The 15,657-nt window shown below is 36.3% G+C and overlaps 2 protein-coding genes across 2 annotated transcripts; both read left to right on the forward strand.

The window, feature by feature from the left end:
• Positions 1 to 11,491: 11,491 nt before the first annotated feature.
• Positions 11,492 to 12,560, forward strand: LOC111376995. Its single transcript, XM_023000009.1, has 3 exons — positions 11,492 to 11,719; positions 11,775 to 12,260; positions 12,309 to 12,560. Exons 1-3 carry the CDS (start codon positions 11,492 to 11,494, stop codon positions 12,558 to 12,560), a joined length of 966 nt encoding a protein of 321 aa, XP_022855777.1.
• Positions 12,561 to 13,870: 1,310 nt separating this feature from the next.
• On the forward strand, positions 13,871 to 14,732 carry LOC111376996. Its single transcript, XM_023000010.1, has 2 exons — positions 13,871 to 14,259; positions 14,321 to 14,732. Exons 1-2 carry the CDS (start codon positions 13,871 to 13,873, stop codon positions 14,730 to 14,732), a joined length of 801 nt encoding a protein of 266 aa, XP_022855778.1.
• Positions 14,733 to 15,657: the final 925 nt, after the last annotated feature.

Consider the following 15,657-nt stretch of genomic DNA (forward strand, 5'->3'; position numbering starts at 1 on the left):
GAAGGAGCGATCCCGAGGCATACCTGGAGTGGGAAAGGAAGGTTGAAATGATCTTCGAGTGTTATAACTACTCGGAGGAGAAAAAGGTGAAGTTAGCAGTTTTGGAGTTCAGTGACTATCAAATTTCATGGTGGGATCAAGTGATTACTTCACAACGTAGGAGTGGGGGAAGACCAATCAGCACTTGGAAGGAATTGAAGTCATTGATGAGAAAGAGGTTTGTTCTTAGCCACTATTACCGAGAGATCCATCAAAAACTACAAGGTCTATATCAAGGGTCGAAAAGTGTAGAGGACTATCATAAGGAGATGGAAATACTCATGATTAGGGCCAATGTGGTGGAGGATCGGGAGGCTACCATGGCACGATTCTTGAATGGGTTGAATAGGGAAATTGCCAATGTAGTGGAGTTGCAACATTATGTGGAGTTGGAAGACATGTTGCATATGGTTATGAAGGTAGAGAGATAGTTGAAGAGGAAAGGGGCAGCTAGGCAGCCATTAGGAACTTCGAGCGTTAATCCATCTTGGAAGCCAGGGTGGAACAACAACAATAAAGGTGATAAAGCTGTACCTAAAGGTAGGAATGAGTGGCAAAAAGGGAAAGAAGAAAGTGCTAACAAAATAGTACCCAAACTAGATTTACAACCATCAAGGAATTGAGACATCAAGTGTTTCAGATGCTTGGGGTCAGGGCACATTGCTTCTCAATGCCCAAATAAACAGGTAATGGTTTTGTTGGATAATGGAGAGGTGGTGAGTGAAAGTGAAGGAGTGTTTGAGGACATACCTGCATTGGAGGACGTTGAAGAAGAAGAAAAATTGGAATTTGCTGTTAGGGAATCGTTGGTGTCAAGGAGAGCTCTTAACACTCAAGTCAAAGTGGATGATTCGGAGTAGCGGCGAGAAAATATATTCCACACACGTTGTTACGTCAACGATAAGGTACGTAGTATGATTATTGATGGTGGGAGTTGCACGAATATAGCTAGTACAACTTTAGTTGAGAGATTAGGACTAGCATTGTTAAGACACCCTAGGCCTTATAAGTTGCAATGGTTGAATGAAAGTGGGAAAGTTAGTGTGAATAAAAGAGTTTTAATTAATTTCTCAATTGGGAGTTATAGTGACAAAGTAGTATGTGATGTGGTGCCTATGCATGTGGGTCATATCTTGTTAGAAAGACCATGGCAATATGATAGAAGGGTCACACATGATGGTTATAGGAATCATTATAGCTTTGTCAAGGATGGAAAGACTATTACTCTTGCGCCATTAACATCGGCACAAGTGTATGGAGATCAAATCAAGCTGAAAAGTGAGGAAGACGAGAGAATAAGAGAGTCAGGAAAAAGGAGAGGCAATAGTGAAACCATCAATAAGAGAGAAAATAGTGAGGTGGTTGAGAGTGGAGAAAAGAGAGAGAAGCCATATGAGCGAAGAGAAAAAGAGTCAGTTGAGAGGAGAGAAAAAGAGTCAACTGAGCGGAGAGAAAAGCCAAAGGTCAACTTCTATGCAAAAGAGAGTGAGTTGAAAAAGGCTATGAGCGATAATAGGCAAATGATATTGTTAGTGTATAAGGAGTCCCTCCTCAATTTTGAGGATTCTAACACATCCCTCCCTAGTTTGGTTAAGTCTTTATTGTAGGAGTTCGACGATGTATTTCCTGAGGAGATGCCAAGTGGATTGCCACCAATCAGAGACATCGAGCACCAAATTGACTTTGTACCCGAAGCTGTCATACCGAATCGATCAGCTTACTGAAGCAATCCCGAGGAGACGAAGGAACTTCAAAAGCAAGTGGAGGAGTTGATGAGCAAAGGTTATGTCAGGGAGAGCATGAGTCCATGTGCTGTACCTATTTTGCTGGTGCCTAAGAAGGACGGGACTTGGAGAATGTGTGTGGATTGCCGAGCTATCAACAATATCACGGTAAAGTATCGTCACCCAATACCTAGGCTAGATGATATGCTTGATGAGTTGCATGGTGCTTGCATTTTTAGTAAGATTGATCTTAAGAGTGGGTATCATCAAATTCGCATGCGGAAGGGTGATGAATGTAAAACAGTGTTTAAGACTAAATATGGATTGTATGAATGGTTAGTTATGTCGTTTGGACTCACTAATGCACCAAGCACTTTTATGCATTTAATGAACCATATTTTGCGTGCTTTTATTGGGAAATTTGTTGTAGTTTATTTTGATGATATCTTAATCTATAGCAAAAACCTAGATGAGCATTTAGAACATTTAAATTGTGTGCTTGTTGTGTTGCGAAAGGAACAACTATATGCTAATTTCAAAAAGTGCACATTTTGCATGGATAGAGTTGTTTTCCTAGGATTTGTGGTTAGTGCTAACGGGGTGAAAGTCGATAAAGAAAAGATAAAAACTATTAAAGAATGGCCAACACCTAAGACTATAACTACAGTTAGGAGTTTTCATGGATTGACTAGTTTTTATAGGCGATTTGTAAGAGATTTTAGCACCATCACCACACCGTTGACTGAAATAGTAAAGAAGAGTGTAGGTTTTCATTGGGGAGAATCTCAAGAAAGTACATTTAACACAATTAAGGATAAGCTATGTAAAGCACCTGTTTTGACATTACCAAATTTTGATAAAACATTCGAGGTTGAGTGTGATGCATCAGGAATAGGTATAGGAGCAGTGTTAATGCAGGAAAGGAGACATATTGCTTACTTTAGCAAAAAGTTGAGTGGGGCAGCATTGAATTATCCGACATATGACAAGGAGTTGTATTCACTTGTTCGAGCATTGGAGACTTGACATCACTACTTATGGCCAAAGGAATTCGTGATACACATCGATCATGAATCTTTAAAGCGTTTGCGAGGTTAAGGTAAGTTGAACAAAAGACATGCGAGATGGGTGGAGTTTATCGAGACATTTCCCTACGTCATCAAGTACAAACAAGGTAACGAAAATATAGTTGCTGATGCGTTGTCTCGAAGGTACGTGCTTTTAAATTCATTAAGTACTAAATTACTTGGTTTCGAACATATTAAGGGTATGTATGAATTTGATTGTGATTTTTCTAGTATTTATGCTTCATGCGACAAAGGTGCATTTGATAAATTCTATAGGCATGAAGGATATTTGTTTAGGGAAGATAAGTTGTGCATTCCTAATTGTTCTTTGCGTGAATTATTGGTAAGGGAAGCATATGGAGGTGGTTTAATGGAACACTTTGAGGTTCAAAAGACTTTAGACATGTTAGGGGAACATTTTTATTGGCCTAAAATGCAACATGACGTAGAACAAATATGTGGAAAGTGCATAACTTGTAAAAAGGCTAAGTCTAACGTTCAACCCAATGGTTTGTATACTCCTTTACTTGTACCTAGTGAACCTTGGGTAGACATATCTATGGACTTTGTGTTAGGTTTGCCTCGTATTTGTAGTGGTCGATAGGTTTAGTAAGATGGCGCACTTCATACCATGTCATAAAACTGACAATGCTACTAATATTGCAGACTGATTCTTTAGGGAAATAGTACGTTTACATGGAGTACCTAAAAGTATAGTGTCTGATAGGGACGTGAAATTTTTTAGTCATTTTTGGCGTGTTCTGTGGAGTAAGTTAGGAACTAAGTTATTATTTTCTACAACTTGTCACCCACAAACAGATGGACAAACTGAGGTAGTTAATCGAACTATGACTCAACTACTTAGGACAGTAATCAATAAAATTTTGAAATCATGAAAAGAGTGTTTACCGTTTATAGAGTTTGCATATAATCGAGCTACACATTCTACTACTTCGTTTTCTCCTTTTGAAATTGTTTACGGTTTTAATTCACTAACACCTATGGATTTAATGCCTTTGCCTGTGCATGAACGAGGTAGCTTGGATGGGAAAAGAAAAGCCGAGATGGTGAAAACACTCCATAAAAAGGTCAGGATGCAGATCAAAGAGAAAAGAAAGCTGATTGCATCAAAAGTAAATAAAGGAAGAAGACGCGTTACATTTGAGCCTAGAGATTGGGTTTGGGTGCATTTCAGAAAAGAGCATTTTCCAGAACAGAGGAAGTCAAGATTGGAACCACGAGGCGATGGACCATTTCAAGTCATCGAGAGGATCAATGACAATGCATACAAAGTGGATTTACCAGGTGAGTATAATGTTTCAGCTACTTTTAATGTATCTGATCTCTCTCTATTTGATGTAGGTTCAGATTCGAGGACGAATCCTTTTCAAGAGGGAGGGGATGATATGATCCAGGAGTCGAGCCCAACGAAGGTAAGTGCGAGACGAGACCCGTTGGTAGTCGATGGCGGACCAATGACGCGATCAAGGGCAAAGCAAGTGAAACAAGCGATGGGATTGCTCGTTCAAGAAACCATTGATGGAACCATGTTTGGGACTCAAAATGGAGCAACTTTCATGTTCGGGTTAAAGGCCGAATCAATTTGGATCAATTTGTTATCAAGCAATGAAAGCAAAGGCAGAAAACAACACCATGCGGCCGCACACATGGTTCCCAAAAACCAAAAGTGCAATTTCAGTTAAACCATGAGACTGCATGGATTTACACCATGCGGTCGCACAAGCCAAAAAATTGGCGATTTTCTATTTTTGGCCGAATTTCCTAATTTCGATAGAATTCTTATAGAATCAAATTATTACCATAATTTGATGGTTTTGGAAATTTTTATTCATTAGTATAAATAGGAGATTACTTTTCATTATAATAACTTTTGAACTTTTGACTTTGAATTAATATTATAGAGAGAGAAATTTCTTCTTTCAATTTATTGTTCTTCTTGAACAATCTTGGAGCTTATCAAGATTCAACTTCTTGTGGCGTTCTATCAATCGGATTGTGGGTTCTTTTAATTGTAATCAAGGGGTTTTAGGTTCTTCGCTAGTCTAGGGTTTCTTGGTTCAGTTCTTGGGGTTCGAGATCCAAAATCGGGTTAGTATTGGCATTCTTGGATTCCGCATCGATCTCATTGTGGGTTTCGTAGTTTCCATTGCTACGAGGTTCGCATCACAGTCCATAACACATATCTTCATTGTCGTATGCATGGTTTGATATTGATCCTGATTGAGAAGAAGTTTCTTAAACAGACTTTGATTTCTTTGATGTAGTTTTAGCCAAAGAAGCATTTTCTCAGATATAATTGCTAATTCTTCTGGCTTTTTTCATTGGTAGAACATTGACATAGATCTTGATTTTTCAGTGAGAAAATCTGCATTTTTCTCCAGATCTTTTTTTGAAATGTTAGGAACACCAATATTCCTTGGTTCTTGAATACATGATTGTACTGCTTTGGGACAACAATTTGTTTCGCGAAATTTTAACCACCATTTGACTTTATATTTCCGAATAATCTTTTGAGTATTATATTTAGTGCTTGACTATTGATATACAAAGAAGTCCCAATAGAATATCCATGAAACTCTCATATTGAAGGCAAATTGGAACAAAACATTTTTTTGAGAAAGAATTGATTTAGGATTGTTGTGATTTCGTGCATGTTGAAAAAGATTGTGTGGAGTGACTTTGACTTTCTAATATGAGCTGAGCAGTGACCGAATACTAGGGATCTAACCCATATAAAGTTTGCTTGTTCTTTTATAGAAAATAAGTATTGATTGCACTTACTTAGTTTACACCTCATGCCTGAACCTTTTTTACTCAAATTAGTAAGTCCATAGGTATATCTTGAAACCTAGTACCTTTTGCTATTCAAAAATTGGGGAGTTAAATATTCAAAGCTCGTTACAAGGGTTAAAAAGATGTAAAAAAAATGTGAGGTTAAAATTGAATTTTTTTTCTTTTTTTTTTTTTTTTATAAAAAAGTTATATTCGATTGTGCAAGTAAGAGTTGATTGTTGAGGACTCGGATAACTATTGGGGGTAAATCATCTAGTATAAATATGATTGGTCAAACACATAATTTAGGAGAATCATCACATGAATGACTTGTTAATTTTGTTAGTTAGACTAACCATATTAGATTAGTGTAAAAAATTTATCAGTAAAACTAAACTTTAAATTACAACTTGCGAAGAAAATGAAAGAAAAACGTTTGGAGATATGTGAATCTCATGATCGAAGAAATGATATAATTGATTATTGAAGGTTGGGAATTGAACCAAATTATGAATGTACAACGTTACACTTGATTATTTACACACACACTTGTTTGGATAAGTGAAAATTTAGCTATTGCATTGTGATTTTGAAGTCATTTATAAATGTGATGTAATATCTCAACATTGAGCAAAAAAGACAGGCTATTTGACTATGTTTTGTTTGTTTGATTTCCTTCGTACTTTATTTTTCTTTGTGTTTGCTCGAAAACTAACAAACCGTTAAATTTGGGAGTATCTAATGAATGTGTTTTACTCACAAGTTTTATACTATTTTAACTTGATTATTGGATGGATCTTATGAGTATTGAATGTTTTTAATATGTTTATTAGTGATGTTTTAGAGGTTTGGTGAGATGATGTTAATAATGGTAAAGGTGGAGGAACCAAATGCTTTGGAATCAAAAGAATAGAAAATGAGAATAAAGGGCAAACGAGTCAAATTACCATATCAAAATACGAAAACAGAAGAAGAAGATTGCCTGAGAGGTGGTGCCAAAACCCAATCAGAAGAGCTGGAAAGATGCCACAGAAGAAGCTGAACAACAAATATGTGGCATTGCGGAGCCACACCCAGGGTTTCGAGATGACGAATGTACTTTAGTCACAAGTATTATACTATTTTAACTTGATTATTAGCTGGATCTTATGAGTGTTAAACGTTTTTAATGTATTTATTAGTGTTGTTTTATAGGTTTGGAGAGATGATGTTAATAATGGTAAAGGTGGAGAAAACAAATTGTTCGGAATAAGAAAAATAGAAATGAGAATAAAGGGCAAACAAGTCAATTTACAATATCAAAATCAAAAAAAAAAAAAAAAAAAAAAAATTTAAAAAAAAAAAAAAAAAAAAAAAAAAAAACAAAAAAAAAAGAAGATTGCCTGGGAGTGGGCGCCTAGGCCCAACCAGAAAAGCTAGAGAGATGCCACAGAAGAAGCAAAACAACAAATTTGTGACGCTACGAAGCCACACCCATGCATCAAGGTACCGTCTAAAACCAATGAGGGTACTTTTTTGACTCGTTTTGAAACCCATAAAAATTCAAAATTAGGGGAAAACTTGAAGAGGGGTATCAATACAAGAATGGAGCCACTTTTGGAGAGTTCTACACATTGAGATACACAAGAACACAACTTGAGATTGAAAAAGCAAAATTAATTGAAAAAAACAACAAATTAAGAGTTAGGGTTTGGAATCGAGATTTGAAGTAAAAAGAGCAACTTAGTGCAGCATTTATCTACTTTTCCACATATCAATTCAAAACCCAATTATGTACTTCAATATTGTTAATTGTTTTTTCCTATTATTATGAGTGGCTAAATTTTTTTATATATATATATATATATATATATATAGAGAGAGAGAGAGAGAGAGAGAGAGAGATAATTCAATGCTTTTGTAAATCTATTATGAATTGAGATGTGAGTTTTAAATTTAGACCAAATATTAAAATTCATTAATTTAGTATAATATGTAGAGATACATGTACTAACTATTGTGGTCATTATATGATTCTTAAAGTAGCTAGTGCATTTAACTAAGATAGATCCACATATAGATACGATATTGAATGAGTTAAAAAAGGCTTAATAAGAACTCGAGATGAGTAAATTGAATACAATAGAATAATTCGATCAAACACTGCATTAAATTTATGAATTTTGAATTGAGATTTAAAGGTGATCAATAGATAAAATTATTATGAGCTAATATTCATTCCATATTTGAATTTTCAATCGATCTTTGTGTACATTTTGCTATTTTCAATTAGTAGAAATGGTTGAGAAAAAATTAATCGCCAAATCACAATTCTTGGTCTTTCATCAAATAGACATTAAAAATAATAAATTAAGCATTAAATTATAGTCATCGTGAAAACAATAATCCATACTCAAATGTCCACTATATTATTTGTTATGATATCGTACATTTACTATACAAAAAACACAACACTCCCCTGTTTAACAAAAAATCTTGTTTGTTATGTGGTCCATTATTTTTATATTGCCCATATTTTCTCGTTCTTTAATTATTTGGTTGTGTTCTTAGCACCTCAGATCTTGATCTAATACAATAGAAATTGGAATACCACGCAATCTGGTGATTCTTTTAACATATACTTTAGCTAACTGATAAAAAAGTAAATGTCATCGTAACTGAAAGAATAGTGAGCTAAATTTGTTAATCTATTAACTATGACCAAGATATACTATCATTTCCTTTAACCCGCCTATAAAAAATTCACCATGATATTCATTGAAATATGATCCTATTTCTTCTCTTAGCTTTGTTTGTAACGGATTTAAAAGTACTCATGGTTGATGATGCTACGCCTTCACATTTTAAGCCATTAAGCACCTTAAAACAAATTTAGCTATGTCTCTCTTCATATTCATCCACCAAAACATGACATTCAAATATTTATACATCTTGGAACCACTAGGATTAGGTAAGTATAACAAAGAATGTGCCTTCCGAAAGTTCATTCTTAAATTCATCTGGATCATGCATACACAGCCAATTCTTTAAATGTCAAATCAATTGAAAGTAACTCATAATCCATTCACCTATCCATAACCATCAGTCTTGACTTGTTGAAAATTTGATTCATTATCCTAAGACCTCTTGATCCAATCTTTAAATGTCTTTTAGAGCACAAGGGTAAAAATTTGCATTGCTTAAGCTCAAATGGTGGCATTTTCACCCCTAGTCTCAACTTGCCCAACACTTTCTACTTAAATCATCAGCAGCTAGACCACATAAGTTTTTCTTGGATAACAGCTGATCTTAAAATCATAGTACTTAACTAGCTCCAACCATCAAGGTTGCTTCATATTCAACTCATTACGGTGAATAAGTACTTCAAGCTCTCTTATGATCTGTATATATGTCATACTTGCCTTTGTAGAGGTAGATCACCAAATCATCGGTGCATGCACTACAACTACTAGTCCTAAATCAAGCATTCGATAATTTTTCTCGTAAATTTCATTTATATTGTTGAAACTCTTATCAATTAATTCTTGTAATTGAACCTTCTATTTTTGTAGCTCGATATACTCCATTTGATAAGAACTTTGACAAATTGATATATATTCCATGATACTGAAGTAATGGTAAATTTAACATCTCTATCTGGAGGAGTACCTAGAAAGTCATTTAGAGGTACTTCAAGAAATTCTAGAACTTAAATAGCTTAAAAGGATAACTAATTCATGTTATAACTTGTCATGAATAGTAAGAATATTTCACAAGCTAATTTCCTCAACAAATTATGGTTGCTTAAAAACTAAAGTTCTTTCTTACCTATTCGACAGGAAAATAACTTCTAGAAACATTAAATGGTTGAATAACTCTTAGAACACTTAAACACCACAATAATAATATTATTGTCTTTCATACTTAGAAGGACTATTGTCTTTCATACTTTGAAGGACTACATCCGACACTATAATCATTTCGTCAATTACAATTTTAGTGCCACTAACTATACTTCCTGATAGGAGGGAAACTTCTAATGTAACTTGGGGAGGTTCAAGTTTTTATCATAGCTCATATAAGCCTCCCTAATAATGGTTTTGCCTCTTCTTCCCGAGCCTATTCACTTTGGTGTTAGTATTAGATATCTTAGTAACCTTGTGCTAATAACTTCAAGTAACATGACCTAATTTGCTAAACCTCTATTTCATTATGCCCATCTTTTCTTAAGTTGCATGGATTTTCCATGAAAAAATAGTATATCCAAATTTTGGATAAAAAACATAAACTCTAACGCTTAACATTTTTATAACCCGTAAATTGTAATCCATGAATTATTTAAAAACAAGTCAAGCACCAAAACTAATGTAAATTTAACTTGCGTGCCTTAGATAATTGGTGGAGAGTTGATTTAGAGAACATTTTAGTTTTTCCTCGAAATACCATGCTATAACGTCTAGAGATTTCAGTCCTATGATTGACTGACATTTAGGGGGTCATATGGTTGCCCAAAAGACTCCATATCTATAATTTATTGCAGAACACTATTACTTTTGAAAACTTAAAAAATTGACAACTGCCATAATAATTTCATTTGAACCCCTAAAATTATAATTGAATTTCAAAAGTTGCAACCTATGTATGACTCAATTTTTTTTAAGAAACAATGCATTGCAATGCAGAAAACTACATACTTATAAATCGTTGTCTTTTGAAAGTCAAAAGGTTGCAACACAAAAACTAAACTCGTTTTAAAAGTCATTAAAATAGAAGAAGGTTTAACATAAACTTCAAGTAGTTCAAAATAACACATGTTGCAACATAAAATTAAGCACGTCTTTGAAACATAATCTATTCTTTAAGACCATTTTTTGTAACATGAACAGTGCATAACATTATTGCAGAAATGTGGGGTATTTGGCCACAATTGCCCTTCTCAAACTATGCCTAGTGAGAGTAAGGGTAAGCTTGCAAAAGTTTGGGTTGCTAAAGATAAGGCTGGACAAAGTGGAGTAGCTAATGAGAAACCACCTATTGAGGATGAATGGACACATGTCTCACATAAGAGGAAGTCTACAGTTAGTGTTGATTCTGGGGTTGATGTGCCTATTTCTAAGGAGGTCCAAGGAGAGGTTGATCTGGTGGTTGTCAATGTGGCTCAAGTGGATGTTGTTGAATCTTCTCCATCTAGTGCTCCTAATTTGCATCTGGAGGTGTCGAATGTGCCTATTGAGACTTCTCAAATTGGAGAAGAAGGTAAAGTTTCTCCAGATCCTCTTGCCATTCTAGGTGAAGATGATAGTGATACGTCTGTCTCGCGGTCTAACACGTTAGCTACGAAAGCTAGAGATTCATTTCAGAAAAAAAAGAATGGGTCAGGAGGCAAGCATAAGAAAAGCAAGAAGCATCACTCCCCTAGGGGAGGCAGATGGCGCTAGTCATTTTGAGGTTGTGATTCTCTCCTTGACTTTAATTATGTTTTTTGGATGCTGGAATGTCAGGGGGTTAAACGACCCCATCAAACAATCTGAAGTAAAGAACCTTATTGCCTCCAATAGGCTTTCTTTATGTGGGTTAGTGGAAACTAAAGTTAAGGAGAAGAATCAAAATAAGGTAGCGAATGCCATCTTCAACTCTTGGAGTGTCCTTTCGAATTATAATTGTTCTCGGATTGGCAGAATTTAGGTTTGTTGGAATCCAATTGATGTAGATGTCTTGTTGGTAGGCTGCTCTGCTCAAGCCATCCATGTTCGTGTTAATGCATGTAATGGTAAATGGAGTTGTGTGGTGTCAATGGTATATGGGGATAACATTCCAGTTAAGCGTGTTGATCTATAGGATGATTTCGTAGCTAGGCATGGAGGTTTTGCACACTTGCCAAGGGTAGTCATGGGGGACTTCAATTCTGTTCTCTCTCCTTCAGAAGTAGCAGGTGGTTCTTCTTCTTGGCCTACATGGCAAGATGACCTTGGGAATTGCATGATGACAGTAGGGTTGGTCGATTTGAAGTTTGATGGCTATTTATATACATGGTCTAATAAGCATGTATCTGATCCTACTCAAGGAACTAGATCGTGTATTAGTGAATTCGAAGTGGGAGGAGGAATTTGCGGGATCGTCAGCTACATTTCGTACTGCTGGTGTGTTGGATCATTCACCTATGGTTGTGAAGGTTGCAGAGTTACCGCATAGGAAGATTCCATTCCGCTTCTTTGATTATTGGATAGATCATTCGGATTTCTTTCCTTTGGTGGCTCAGGTTTGGGGTGAAACAGTATTGGGAACCCCTATGTTTTGCCTGTGTTCGAAGTTGAAGAAGTTAAAGCTTGCCTTGAAAAACTTTAATAAGGAGCATTTTTCAGAACTTCCTACGAGAGTTACTCAAACTCGGACTGATATAGAGCATGTTCAGTGTTTGATTCAGCAATCGCCTTTGGATTCGTCTCTACATAGGGAGGAGGCTCGGTTACAAAAGGAACTTTATGAGTTGAGCAGGGCTGAAGAAGGCTTTTTGAGACAAAAAGCTCGTGTTAAGTGGCTGAATTTAGGAGACCAAAACACTTCTTTCTTCTTCAAGGCTATGAAAAGTCACTGTGGGAAGAGTAAGGTGGTTTCTATTTGTAAAGATGATGGTACTAGAGTGGAGGAGCCGCATGAGGTGAGTGAAGTCATTGTTGTGTTCTATCAAAATCTCCTTGGTCAGTAGCCTACTAGTGAGAGTCTAGATATGAACTTGCTCCGTAAAGCTCTTCCTAAAAGTATCTCAGCACTGCAGAATGAAAATCTTGATAGAGATGTGTCATTTGAGGAAATTAAAGAGGTCTTGTTCTCGTTGAAAGATAATAAGGCTCCAGGGCCTGATGGTTTTAATGCAGGTTTCTTCAAGAGGACTTGGAATATTGTGGGAAATGATGTGCTATGTGCCATTAAGTCCTTCTTTGACTCGGGGAAGCTATGAAGCAGGTCAATGCTACTACCATCACATTGGTTCCTAAGGTTCCAAATCCTTCTCAGGTAAAGGAATTTAGGCCTATCTCTTGTTGCAATACTATTTATAAATGTATTGCTAAGCTTATTGCCAATAGAGTTAAAATGGTGCTCCCATACATTGTTGGACCTCAACAAACTGCTTTTGTTAAAGGTGGGCATATTAGTGATAATATCTTTCTTTCTCAAGAGTTGTTGAGGAATTATCACCGCAGGGGAGGATTACCTAGGTGTGCTCTTAAAGTTGATCTCATGAAAGCATACGATTTTGTTTGTTGGGATTTTTTCTTTGCAGTTTTAATGGTGCTTGGTTTTCCTGAGAGAGTTGTTAGGTGGATTACTGAGTGTGTCACTACCACTTGATTTTCGATTTCCATTAATGGGGAACTGTATGGATTCTTTGCTGGTGGGCAAGGTCTGAAACAAAGATATCCTTTGTCGCCCTACTTGTTTATCTTGGCTATGGATGTCTTTTTGGGGCTAATGGGATTGATGGTTGCTGAACAAGACTTTAAATACCACTGGAGATGTGAGAAGGAGAAGATCACCCACTTATGTTTTGCTGATGATCTTATGGTCTTTTGTAGAGCTGAAGTTGGTTCTGTCTCAATCATTGGGGAATGCTTTAATCGATTCAAAGCTCTTTCTGGACTTATTCCTAATCCAGATAAGAGTAATTTATTTGCCAGTGGTGTTTCTATATATCTTAATGATCAGTTGCTTGATGTTTTGGGGTATAATGAGGGCGTGCTACCGGTACGTTATCTTGGTGTTCCGCTAATCTCTACCAAATTGAGGGCTTTGGATTGTAAGATACTGGTGGACCGTATTATAGTTAGGGCTAAGAGTTGGACCTGTCAAGCGCTCTCCTATGCAAGGAGGTTACAAATTATTAAGTCAGTGTTATTTTCTATTCAGGTCTACTGGTCCTCTGTATTTCTTTTATCCAAGGCTGTGATCAAGCAAGTGAAAAATTCATTGCGGGCCTTCTTGTGGAAGGGTAGTGACCTTGGCACCGGTGGGGCTCAAGTGGCTTGGGCAAAAATCTGTATGCCTAAGGAAGAGGGTGGTTTAGGTCTGCGGGGCTTGGAGATTTGGAATAAGGCTGCCATGTTAAAGCATCTTTGGTCCCTTTGTTCAAATTCTGCCTCCTCTCTTTGGGTTTCGTGGACACGTTGTTATTTACTTAGAGGACGGAGCATTTGGGAATTGAAGTGTCCTGGGGATTATTCTTAGAGTTGGAGGAAAATTCTTGGACTCCGAGATATAGAGAGGGACAAAATGAAAATCAGAATTGGGAATGGTAGACATGTCTCGCTTTGGTATGATAATTGGCATCCTCTTGGCCCTTTAGAAAAGATTCTTGGAGAGAGGACCATTCGTGAATTCAGATTGAGTAGACTAGGTAAAGTGGCTGATATTGTGGAGGGTGATACTTGGAGATGGCCATCAGTTCGCTCCCCAACTTTGTCTGATTTGATGCGAGATACGCTTGATACTTTTCAGCCAGACAGTAATAGAGAGGATGTATTGCGATGGGAGGATGATACACATGGAATCTTCTCTCTTCGGAGTGCTTGGGAGTCTCTTCAACTTCGCTGCCCTAGGGTGACTTGGTATCACATTGTATGGCTCCCTAAATGTATTCCTAGGCATGCATTTATCCTTTGGTTAGCAATTCAATGTGGCATCTATACACAGACAAAGCTTCTTAGCTTTGGTTTGGTACAGTCTATGCGTTGTGTGCTATGTGGATGTTCAGTGGAGGATCTGGATCATCTTTTCTTTGCTTACCCATTTTCTGAGCATGTTTTGGAATGCTCTGCATGCGAAGTGTAACTTGCCTTGGGTCCAACGGAGTTGGCTAGACACTCTTTCTTGGATGGAACAATTTCGAGGGAGGTCAATGTCCTCCATTGTTATTCGGTTAATGTTTGCGGCTTCAATTTATGTTATTTGGCGTGAACGCAATGCTATGACCCATGGAGAGGCTCCTAAAAATGAGTCTATTGTTATTCAAGATATTGTTTTTACTATTTGTGCACGAGTGAATTTGTGCAGGAGCTTGGTTCCATCTAATGAAAATAGATGGCTCCAATGCTCTTGGAGGTTTTCTTCCGATATTTTTTGTTCTTGTGATTAGAATATGAGCACTTTTCTAGAGTTTTGTTATTGTTGTTAGGAAAGCATTAATTCTTAGCATTGTTTCCTGGGATATACCCCTGTGATTTGTACTTATTTTTATGAGAAGGCGTTGCAATATATATATATATATATATATATAGTTGGAGCAATGTTCAAAGTTAGCTACACTGAGTGACTAAGTCATCATAATAGCATGATTATTTTGAGTATTATGTTTATTCACAGTAATATCACCATGAGTAACAACATCGCGAACAGAATTATATTGCACGTCAATGCGTTTCTTCCTATCATGAAGCATGTGATATTTTTGTGAGGAGAAAAGCTCTCTAACTATCACAAAAGATTGTGGTAAACTGCATGTCTTCACTTAATAACAGTCATTTTAATCGAAAAGCTTCCTTATTAGACTCTATAATAGTCATGTACTCAACCTCAATAGTAGACAATGCAACTGTAGTCTGTAAAGTAACTTTTCATTTGATAGCACAACCACCAATAGTAAAAACATACTTTGTAAAAGATCTTCTCTTATTAGGGTCTCCAACAATATCAAAATAGACAAATATAATGACTATATCTCTTATTTTCCCAAAATACAAACAAACATTAGTAGTGTCATGTAGGTATTTGAAAATTCAATAAAATGCTTTCCAACGTTCTTTGCCAGGATTTTCCATATAACCACCAATTGCATTGACTGCATCTCATAAATCTGGACATGAAGAAACTATAACAGACATGAAAGATCCAACTGACTAATATATGGAAATCATGACATACAATCAACCTCGTCATTTAATTGTGGAGATAAAGAAAATAAAAGTCTAAAGTAAGCCGTTAAAGGAGTACTAACAAGTGTGGCCATCTGTATATTGAACCTATAGAGAATTTTCTCAATGTAAACTTTCTAATTTAGGTAT

Source organism: Olea europaea, unplaced genomic scaffold, assembly GCF_002742605.1.
Source record: "Olea europaea var. sylvestris unplaced genomic scaffold, O_europaea_v1 scaffold1592, whole genome shotgun sequence".
Taxonomy (NCBI): Eukaryota; Viridiplantae; Streptophyta; class Magnoliopsida; order Lamiales; family Oleaceae; genus Olea; species Olea europaea.

Excerpts from the sequence above, each read along its gene's own strand:
- LOC111376995 (XM_023000009.1), top strand. The coding sequence starts at position 11,492 with ATGGGGGACTTCAATTCTGTTCTCTCTCCTTCAGAAGTAGCAGGTGGT. Across the intron at positions 11,720-11,774 it reads GAGGAGGAATTTGCGGGATC|GTTGCAGAGTTACCGCATAG; the intron begins GTCAGCTACATT and ends ATGGTTGTGAAG. Across the intron at positions 12,261-12,308 it reads GAGTGGAGGAGCCGCATGAG|CCTACTAGTGAGAGTCTAGA; the intron begins GTGAGTGAAGTC and ends CTTGGTCAGTAG.
- LOC111376996 (XM_023000010.1), top strand. The coding sequence starts at position 13,871 with ATGAAAATCAGAATTGGGAATGGTAGACATGTCTCGCTTTGGTATGAT. Across the intron at positions 14,260-14,320 it reads AGGCATGCATTTATCCTTTG|TCTATGCGTTGTGTGCTATG; the intron begins GTTAGCAATTCA and ends GGTTTGGTACAG.